This window comes from Ammospiza caudacuta, chromosome 1 (assembly GCF_027887145.1).
Source record: "Ammospiza caudacuta isolate bAmmCau1 chromosome 1, bAmmCau1.pri, whole genome shotgun sequence".
Taxonomy (NCBI): domain Eukaryota; kingdom Metazoa; phylum Chordata; class Aves; order Passeriformes; family Passerellidae; genus Ammospiza; species Ammospiza caudacuta.
In genome coordinates this window covers 5818941-5830143 of record NC_080593.1, presented here as the reverse complement: position 1 = coordinate 5830143, position 11203 = coordinate 5818941, and the positions used below count along the sequence as shown (strand labels likewise).

Genomic DNA, 11203 nt, shown 5'->3' with positions numbered 1-11203 from the left:
GAGATGAGAAACCACAGGAACCCATCTGCACATGTAGTTCCATGAGAAGTAGAATTTGTGATTACATCCTCAGGTTTATATTAACCCCAGACCCAAGTATTTCAACCCAGATTTCCTAATTACCTACATTACTCATAATTTGGTTTCTCCTAACCTTTGCAGGAGAGAGAAGGCTGGTTCTCCCATCAGAGAAACACAGGCAGGAGGGATAAAGGCTCCCACCTCCACAGGGACACATCCATGGCCATGGATGATGTTCATCACCTCAACCAAGGACACCTCTGATGGGGTCCCATGTGGAACTCCCTCGCCTTGGTTTCTGGTGTCTAAGGGAGTGGCTGAAGTGATATTACCAATTTCCAGCCAGGGTTATTTGTATTTCTCTTCTCTGCCACATTGTCAAGAATGAACTTGAACACAAAACTCAACTGTTAGGAGAAGTTTGAGGAAAGTATGCAATCAACACAAATTTTTATGGAGTGACTGATGGAACAGCTGCCTTCACGTCACTGCCAGAGGAAACTGGGTTAAAAACAATAATCCTCACAGGCAAAACATAAACAAGGTTTTTCTCTGCTCAGTATGACTTCCGTAAGACTAAGAGTTGTATTTATTATTTCATTAAACTTCAGTAACATAACTATGATAACGTACATGCCATGGTTTACTCTGTAAATCGATCATATGGGAAGTCCACTACACTGTGGAATATCTGTGGATCATGCAGGGTCTATGTTTGTGGCACATCTGTCCCCAAACATAAAAAAAGATTTAAAAAATCATCAGCAATTTGGTAAACAGGTTTATAATGATAATAGCAATTAGGAATTGAATAAATTTTAGCTCCTTTCCATTCCTCAATTTATACTCATATTGACATTCATTTTCTGTTCTCCAGTAGATCCATTGGTGCTTGGACTTCTCCCTGCTTTCTGTACAGGGGAAATATCAGCTGAGGTTGCCTGTCACTGCTGTGAACGTGTCACAGCACCCAGGTACTGTGGGACACACTTTGCAGTGAGATGCCATTGATCAAACAGATACAAAACCTTTCTCTGAATAGGAAAATATTGAAGAAAACTGAACACAGCAGAGCCAAAGGCCATGATTCTCAGCTGCCATAATCAACAGGCCTGGTTTCATAGGGAGGCTGCCTCTGCTGACATGTATTTATAATATCATCATCTGTGAAAATTTAAAACTATCCTTAACAGCTTTGTCACCAATTAACTACTTAAAGTCTGGCGATTGTTGATTGCCCATTATTTCTCCATTCTCAACCACAAGATTGCCACTACTCTCTCTTGTGACACTGTCATACGACGGAGGGATGGACACTGAGGACGACGTTTCAGACCTGTTAGGACCCCTGCTGTAGTTTGCACGCAGCATAGATGCAATGAGTCCTTCTTTTTCTGGAGCATCATCTCCCAGAGTGTCAGAGCTGCCAGTTCTGTGCTGGTACAGGTAGGAAGCCTGTTTGAGGGAGCGCTGGAGCAGGTGGCTCCTGTAGGCACGCTGGATCACCGTGGCCGACGCTTCCTCTTGCCTGTGGCTGAGCGTAGTGGATATTGGCTCATAGGATTGTTTTGATGGATTGGCAGCCATGAATTTCTCCTCCATATGTACTTTCAGAGTATCCAGCTCTCCAGAATCTCCCAACACCCTCTTGGTGAAAGCAAACAAGATATCCAAGCAGTGTATCTTGTCCCCACTGACCACAGGCAGGTCCATTGCCGTGAGTTCAACTTTGTTTGGTTTTGGTACACGCAAGGGCTTGGGCAGAGCATCTGCAAAGTCTGAAAGTGCAGAGAAAGTTATGAACTGAGTTACTTCAGGATCAAACTTCTCCCAGATTTCATAAAAGATATCAAAATCATCTTCCCCTAAAGGCTCTGCACTTTCCTCAGTGGCAGCATTGAAGTTCTCCATAATAACGGCTATGTACATGTTTACCACAATGAGAAAAGATATAATGATGTAACTTACAAAATAAATAATACCTATGGCAGGTTTACCACATTCACCCACTTCATCTTTTATTGTTGGATCACAATATGGTGGCCCAGTGTTTAAAATGGGGTCGAGAAGACCATCCCAGCCAGCTGACGTGGTGATTTGGAAGAGACAGAGCATGCTGTTAGCAAAGGTTTGGAAGTTGAACATGTCATCAATGCCACCTTCCATCTTCACATAGCCAAAATTAGCCATGCCAAAAATGGCATAAATGAACATGACCAGGAACAGCAAGAGGCCAATGTTGAACAGAGCAGGAAGGGACATCATTAAGGCAAAGAGCAGAGTTCGAATTCCTTTGGCTCCCCGGATGAGTCGCAGGATCCGGCCAATCCGGGCCAAGCGAATGACTCTGAAGAGTGTGGGTGGTAAGAAATGTTCAAAGGCTTTGCCAATGTTGGAAAGCAGCAAGGCTGAAAAGGAGAAGATAACAACTCATTAGAATATAATATTTTTCCTTGTCAAGACGCTGGAATGATAATATATTCACAGTTCAAAAAATATCTGATGTGTGTTTGCTAAGCCCCACCAGAATAAGTTTTAGGAGAAGCTGAATTGAAATAATAGTTGTTTAAATCAGCAATTATGAACCACATTCTTCAGCCATCAGAGAACAGTCCCTGTTGCACAGAAGATGACAAGAAACTTTCTGTGCACAACTTTAAATATCTGTATCAGCTGACACTTGATGACTGATGGTTTTCTTTGACTCTGGTTGCATGAATACTTCAGCAGATTCAAGTTACCTTCTACATTTGTCTTCAAATACTGACACTACAAAGCTAAACTAAGAAAACAAGATATAATGCAATGTCAAAGTAATTTAAATATAGGCATGATATGTAGAAGCAAACAGAGTGATGAACACAGAAGATGTGCATGCCACTCTACAATGGTTTTTGGTTTATTCAGGGACAGAGCTACACACGGATGTTGTTTTTTCTTTGTTTGAATGAAATAAATGACACCTAGTAACATTAGAAGAGGCTTGTCTTTTCTAAGTGCAGCCATTTTGGATAATTTTTTCTGTGTTTACAATCCAGAAACCTAATTTCTCAAGGAAGAGCCATAATCTTACTGGACTCTTACTTACCCTAGACACGAGTCATAGTAAAGAACTGAAATATCCTTCTTGCCCTAAATGCCTCTTGCTAGGGCAGTACTAGCCCTGGGAATAGTTAAATTGGCAAGAAGCTCAAATTTGCAACAGAGCTTTTTACCCCATTCTTCCATTGCAATCTCTGCATGTAAAAACTAATACATTTTTTGTGATCTTGTCTATTGTGTTACAAAGTGACAACCCTTATTGTCAGTCAGCAATGCCTGAATTCTACAGGCTATAATCTAATTCCAGTCTTCCCACTCTACATATTCTAGTATTCCCATTTTTCTATATATTTCAGTCATCTGTCAAAAACACAGATGACAAAACCCAATAATTGATCTGAGTATTTCTTAGCTGGTACTAAATCTGTGACAATGGAAATTATCATGTAATATGATACTGCTATGATGAGTTATTCATTCTGTATTTCAGATGAGGAAAAAAAAACCCTAAAGAACCATTATAAAATATATACACACTTTTACTAAAGGAATTGCTTTGAATCTCATTTAATATTATTTAATATAATCTTGAGAGGGCTTGTTTATTTTTTCCTTCAGACCTTATAGTATTATGACTTACAATTCAATGATTATTTGATGTTAATAAATTTTAACTAATTTTTTTTCTTTCTAAAAATAATAATCATTTACATAGTAAATAATTTTCAAGACAGTTTTACTTACCAACAAGTGACATAATAACAACAACTAAATCAAATATGTTCCAGGCATTTGAGAAATAGTACTGCCTCAGAGCCAGCAATTTCAGCACACATTCTGCAGTGAAGATGGTAACAAAGAGTATATTGATTTTGCTGAGGACGTTTGTCTTTGTTTCACTTTGCTCATACGTTTCCACCATCATTGTGACCATATTGAGGCAGATGAGACCCATGATGACAACATCAAACATCTGGGATGTTACAATGTTGAAAAGGAAACCTTGGTATCTGTTCTAGAAAGCAAAAAGAATACTTCTGACATCAGTTATGAAAATAAGGAGTACCCATCCATACATGTTTCTAACATTACCAATTTTTATGTCACAAAGTCACTCAGCTGCAATGAAGTTGGAGAAATTGGAGAAAGGCAGAGTATTACAATGACAATAAAAATCTCTTCCCATCCGGAAGTTTTATCGCTTCCAAGAATATAAAACCCAAAAATATTTATGCAGAGAACTTAATAAATATTTAACCTGTAAAATAATTCAGTCCACTTGTTGGTGTGGAACTGACTTTAGAGAACTGTGCGAGTATCAATGTAAAGACAATTAGACTATTTTATATGTAATATATAAATACATTGTACTTTCCAGTGAATTAAATTGCATTTTTGCAATGCATTTGCCCAGTGAAGAATTCTGTTTACCAAGGGTCTTGGAATGGGTTTTTGAGGTTTCTTGGATCCCAACTTTTTCATTGCATTGTAGTATTTTTTCTGTTCTTCTGTCATGAAGATATCTTCCCCACCTAAGTATACAAAGAAATGTCACTGTTATCTGGTGAAGAGCAAAACTACTGTACTTAAAATGTCTAAAATTCTGGAAACTGACATTCCTTCCTTTTTTACATCTTGCTGTTACTGGCTCTTATTTCATATCATGTAACTGTGTCCAAAAACTCAGTGGCACAAACCAGCCATTCACGGAGTAGAAGTCTTGGTGTGAAACTGAGCTCACCCAAAAGGCATGCAAACAAAAACCATGGACAAGATTAAATCTTTCCCTGGGCTTGCTGAAAATCCAAATTTTTCTCTGGGCTTTCATGCTGGGCTTGCTGAATATCCAAACCACTCATCAGAGCATCTGTAGCAGACCGCATTCTAAATAATGAGTCTCTGGTCATTTGAGTTCCCCAAAAGGAGTGAAATTTTAAGAAGCTTTTAAATGTTTGGGGAAGATCTAGGTGTTCAGGTTACAAGGAATAAGAAAGGAGAAAGTTATTTCTTGTAATTTAATTATTAATGCTCTGGTAAATGCCAATAGAAGTTTTAGATTCCGTGTATAGGACCTTGTTCTGTAAAGCACAACCAATACACTTATCTTTTTCTTTTGCTGGTTGAAGTTGTCAATGATTACACCAACAAAGAGGTTCAGGGTGAAAAAAGACCCAAAGATGATGAAGTTCACAAAGTAGAGATACATATAGAGATTATACTCCATTTCTGGCTGATCATCTTTCTGCAAGAATGAGAAGCAGCTTGAGAAATAACAATACAGCAACATGGGCCCAATTGAGAATAATCTTCATATTGAAGCTCCTCTCAAAAATTGATTCCAGGAGAAACTAAGATTTACGGACTTTCTGCTAATTGTAACAAAAGTGGTATAATTTAAAAATACCAATAGTGCACAACACAAAATTTTGTTTGAATATTTTGACATGATTTCCACAGGCATTGCAGAAGCACCATTGCAGTTCCTTCCAATAAGAACAGGAGCTGTAAATTTTTCAGTACATGAAAAATCAAACAAACAATTTAGAAGTCAAATTCCAAGCTCTTGCCATTAAAATTCTTGGCCTAGATATGTTGTTGCTTTTTTTTATCTTCTTAGCAAAAAACTTCTGTGATGGCTATTATTAATAAAAACAAAATTGGGAGAAGAAAAAATAACTTTTCAAATTGAAGAACAAAGAAGAAAAACATTTAAACACACAAAACCTTATCAATATATGAAAATACTATTATTAGTATTTTCATATTTTATATATTATTTTATATTTTCATATATAATATTGCTAATATTATAATATGAAAATACTTTAAAAATTCTTTCATTCCTTTGAACTCCAGATTAAATTAAGACATCCTCTACATTTCAATTTCTTTCCTTACTAAGTCATACCACTTTGTTCTGTTTAAGTGGGTGGATCTAGAGCTGAAACACTTTCCCCGTTGCAACAGAGGAGCTTTAGGATACGATAAGTCATTTGCAGATTAAATGTTTACATCACCTGACAGAAAATAATTACTGGTAGTATTTAGCACTGACAAACAGCAGATGTGGAAGTGCAAAATGAATACTGCATTTGCAGAAAGCAGCAACACTCTCAAAAAATATGGCTTGAATGAAATGACTGACCTCTCGTGAATCTACTGCTGCATACATGATGTCCATCCAACCCTTAAATGTTGCCTGGAATGAGAGATTATGGAAAATGTGTTGAACTTTGACCTTGAAAGTCTTCACATAATTTGCAGTATCAGAATGACACTGACTGCAGCAAGAGCCTTTGCTATGTTCACAGGCACAAAGCACCCAGCTCTGGCTGCTGTGAGTGGCATTCTCAGCCTCATAGGATATGAAAGCTCTCAATGGGGAGACAGAACACTTTATCCTAGGATTCTGGCAGAGCAAACCTTCATCAGCATGGCACTAAGGCCATGAGATCCTCATGGCTGAATAAATCCATATTTTTACAGAAAAGGTCATTATTTGCCCCAGAATTCCTTCTGAGATGGACTCCAGGATCATGGAACTGCTGGAGGCTGCAAGAGCACTTGCCCACCAGATGTTCCTTTATCACCTGGAAAGTCAGGGCAGGGTCTTTTCTGTCCCCATTTTCCCATTTGTGTGCATGAACTGCCAGCTACAAGGGGGAGCAAGCTGCAGGACATCCCACTCCCTGCATCACCTTCAGAGATGAATTAGGAATTAACAAAAGATCAAGCCCATCTGACAAGGGCTGGCTACTGAGGACAAGCAGCACTTACCACCTGAAGAAGAGCCAGGTAGCCAGAGCCAACATTATCAAAATTGACTTTAACATTGACCCAGAATATTTCCCCAGTGCCGTTATACATCAAACAGTCTGTTTTGTTCGTGATGTTGACCACAAATTTGGAATTTTCATCTGTCATATTGACACATTTCCCAAACTTCCCAGCAAAGAGGTTTACTCCCATGATGCTGAAGATGAGCCAGAAGATGAGGCAGACAAGCAGAACATTCATGATGGAAGGGATGGCTCCCAGGAGGGCATTGACCACCACCTTGGATGAAAAGGGAGAGGAAAAATATGCTTCAGAAAAAAGGATAAGCCCAGGTATGTGTAAGCAGTCACTTAGTCATCTCTGCAAACAGAAACCTGATGTTTTCTATGTAAATGGTCACAGTCACGCTGGTCACAGCTGTCAGGGGGACCCTGAACAATATCTTTAGTATCTTTTAGGTTTTCAAAGCAATAGTTGATATTTCTTGGTCTGCTGTGAGGTCTTACCACTACTAAAATATAAGTCCACCCTTTTTTTTTCCCTTATTTTTGGAATAGGACATGGTCCATTTGACTCTTTGTTTTAGACTTTATTAACATAAAACTTCCGAAGTATTCATCCGTGAGCACTTGTGCAGAGGACCATATTTAAGACTGTCAAAAGTAGTTCCTAAAAGGATCAGTAATAATTCTCCACTAGTAATTTGCTTCATTTATTTTTAGTGGGTTATGGTTGTGTTTGGGGTTTATAAGCATAAGCCAGGTACATTTCCTGTGCTAGGTGCTGTACAGCCACAGAAAAGTGTCCATGCAGATTTTAAATGTATGCTAAGACATAACAGATGGCTTTGAAAAAATTGGGTAAGGAAATGGTGGGAATATTTCTTTGAGTTTCACGGTGAAGGCAGTGAACTCGTCTGTGAGGTAGCAAAGAAAGACTTGATGGACAAGCAGAAAAATTCAAAAGCTTTGTAAAGGTTTTTTGGAGACTGTCCCACACACATTCTTCATAACAAACATAAAGTATGACATTACCTGTTTCAATATCAAAATTTACTCCAGACATGGAAATTTGGATACATTCTGCTAATTAATTTAATGACATTTCTCTCTGTCTTCACAGTGTCAAGATTGCAACCACAGAGTTTTCAGTTTTATTCTTCCTCAGTAAAAAATAATAAATAAATGTGCTCTTGTGATGGGAAAAGAAAATCTAATGTTCTACAGGAAAACACTTTTGTTTTCTGAAAGAACTTTATTTGAAACAATAATTTGAGCAAAGTACTTTTTAATAGGCTACAGTTTTGTAAATCAATGCAGTAAAATCTTTCAAAGTTGAAGTGACTCTTTCCTCTGAGTTAGCTTGCTATCAGATTTCAAAAATTATAATTGTGCTCACAGTTCTTATTCTCTATTTTATTTTTATCTATCTCAGTAAGACAGGAACACAAGAATGTCTGAGCAGCAATGGAACAAAGTTCCACCTAGGCCAGTTTTAATTTAAACAGCACTTGGATCAATCACTCCAGGAAAGTCTATAGGGAATGCCCAAGCACAGAAGAGCACAACCAAGGGTCTCTTAAAAAAATGTAGTTTATAGTTCCTAAGCTGAGCTCAGGGTGAGCATGTGAACTTGACAAAGACACAGTGATGAGTCACAAACCTGTTATGTGCAAAACCTTTGGTTTGCAATCAGTCTTACCCTCATTCCCTCAAACCGGGACAGTGCTCTCAGGGGTCTCAGAGCTCGCAGAGTCCTGAGAGATTTCATGGGCGCAAAGTTACTGGCAAAGAGGTTTATCAAAGAGACCTGAGTGGGAAGACAAAGGAAATGCGTTAACAACATCCTGTCATCTGTTTCCTTTATTTCTGTTAAAAAAAAAAAAAACCCAACCAGCAAACAAAACCATGTTTTCGGTGCCTGGACTACAATATCCTGACACCATTGCTACAGGGGTTAAGGTCTGAAATTTACACCCAGAAAATATTCAGGGATTCTGCTGCTAATGCTGTGTAGGAACAGCAAGGGCAGAACTTACATTTACAATAAGGAAATCCAGCCAGCACCAGGCATTGGTGAAATATTTCTTGAAGCCATAAGCCACCCACTTCAGGAGCATCTCCAGAATAAAGATGAAAGTGAACAGTTCATCAAGAAATGCCAGTATCTCTTTAATTCTTTTTCTCTTATTTATATGGATGTCTTCAAATGCCTGAAATCATAATATATGTAGGTAAGTTACAAAAATCAGAAATTAACATTTAAAGTCAAGCAACAGTGAGACCCTTTCATCATTCAGTTTGTTTTAATACAGCTCTGAACACCATTTGTTACTCAAATCTATGCCAGCTGATAAAAGTGTAATTTGCCCTGTGCCTTCTCTTTCCTTTTCTCTATATAAAACAGCCCTGTGGATACATCCCTCCTGCACAATGAAATCCTGGGAGGACAGGATAAAAATATATACATATTTTTAGAAATTTATATAATAAAATTTATATATTGAAGAGAACTAAGCTTTTTTTTCCCCAAGTATTGAGTCACTTGTTTGTTTTAATGGTATAAAATCTCCTTAATATTTCACAATTGTGAAATAACTTCCTCAGAAAAATCCAGCATACAGCCAGAAGAGAAATAGCTTTTGAGATTCATGAATTCTTAGCTTAGTTCATGCTCTTTTATAATTTTTAATAACATCAATAAGAGATTTGCAATAATTAAAATGATGAGTGAATGACTGCTATTTGAAGACTCTTCCCTCTTTATGAGTTCAAAAAAATTCAGTTTTTTGTTGGTAAAAACAACTTCTCTGGGTGCAAATTAAAGCAAAAACCCCTTCATGAATACATGAAACTGTGCTGCACCAACCAGGGCTCCACTGCTCAGAAGAATCATGAACACGATAAAGGACTCAAACCAAGAATGTTCCACAATCTGGTAGCAGGTTTTCCTCAGATTCAACCAGGTTTCTCCTCCAAACTTTGCAGCCCTATCCAGGCAACAACGGAAGTACCGAGCACAACCTGAAAGTGAGAGACAGCAATGAGTGCACGGAAGGAAGGCAGGTGAAGGTGAAGGCATGGCCAGGAAACTTCTGGGGATAGGACAAAGGCAATGGTCACAGTTACTGCATCCTTGTTGTTGGTTTTCCCTGTTTTACCAAGAGAAAAAAAATTGGGATACATCTAGTTTAATTTGCCTTGTAGCTCCTATACAATAGGTAGAGCCCCACTGGACAACTTTTCATTATTTCAATATTGTATTTGCAGGGAATGCCCTGACAAAGGCAGCAATGATGCATCTGACTCCATGTTCTCAGAAGGCTAATTTATTGCTTTTTGACATTATTTTATATTAAAGAATGCTATACTATACTATACCATACTAAAGAATACAGAAAAGATACTTACAGAAGGCTAAAAAGATAATAATGAAAACTCCTGACTCTTTCCAGAGTCCCGACACAGCTTGGCCCCAGTTGGCCAGAGAGTCAAAACATCTCACAGCAGAATCCAATCAGACAATCACCTTTGGATAAACAATCTCCAAACACATTCCACATAAGCACAACACAGGAGAAGCAAATGAGATAAGAATTGTTTTCCTTTTCTCTGAGGCTTCTCGGCTTCCCAGGAGAAAAATTCTGGGTGAAGGGATTTTTTCAGAGAATGTGAATGCCACATTTCAAGACATTTCTGAGACACTGGACAGGCTCTCACTGACCTGCTGTTGGGGCACACAAAACTTCAAGGCCATGGGAAAAGTCTTGATGTTACAAAAGTCCTTCTCAGTTTCTGCACACTCTTTGAAAAGCAGAGATGAGATGCTGCAACCCCAGCACAGAAAGCCACCAAATTTGTCAGGATTGTTGTGAAAGCCAGCGTTGTTACATATTAGAGTAGGAAGAAATCAGAAAAGCACTGAACACATCCTAGAACGACTTGTGAAGCTAGGTGTTGTCTGATGATTCGAAAAGAGTCCTCAGGTTATTGGTCCTTTCCAACCCAAGTCATTCTGTGATTCTCTAATCATCACCCTATAGAAATTCAATTCATCTTAGCAGCTTCTCTTGCTTATTTCACTCCTTTGTTTGAGATTGCTCATGAAATGTTATTCAAGGAGTACTTTTACTGCTGCAATGCATTAATAAACCTGATGTGCCAGGTTACCATTACCATTGCCACATGAGACCTGATCCCACACACTTCTCTTATGTTAAACCCCCAGAGTGACTTGGTTGTGTCAAGTTGAGTGAAATTCATCTCACCTCACAATCCTGTTTTTCAAAATGGGGTCTATGTCATTGCCTATGTCCCACTTGGAAGCAATTGGCTTTTAGAGGAAAGGGTTTTATTTCTCAGGT

General features: G+C 38.3%; 1 protein-coding gene across 1 annotated transcript in view; it reads right to left on the bottom strand.

Moving 5' to 3' along the window:
- Positions 1–1230: 1230 nt before the first annotated feature.
- The window catches only part of LOC131554836 (sodium channel protein type 5 subunit alpha-like), a 33738-nt gene continuing 23765 nt past the window's right edge, over positions 1231–11203 (bottom strand). The window contains exons 19-27 of the mRNA XM_058800432.1: positions 9709–9863; positions 8879–9052; positions 8542–8649; positions 6841–7119; positions 6209–6262; positions 5164–5305; positions 4495–4595; positions 3808–4078; positions 1231–2429 (exon numbers count right to left, since the gene is read on the bottom strand). Coding sequence (XP_058656415.1) covers positions 1231–2429; positions 3808–4078; positions 4495–4595; positions 5164–5305; positions 6209–6262; positions 6841–7119; positions 8542–8649; positions 8879–9052; positions 9709–9863 — 2483 coding nt within the window. The remainder of the gene's footprint in view (positions 2430–3807; positions 4079–4494; positions 4596–5163; positions 5306–6208; positions 6263–6840; positions 7120–8541; positions 8650–8878; positions 9053–9708; positions 9864–11203) is intronic.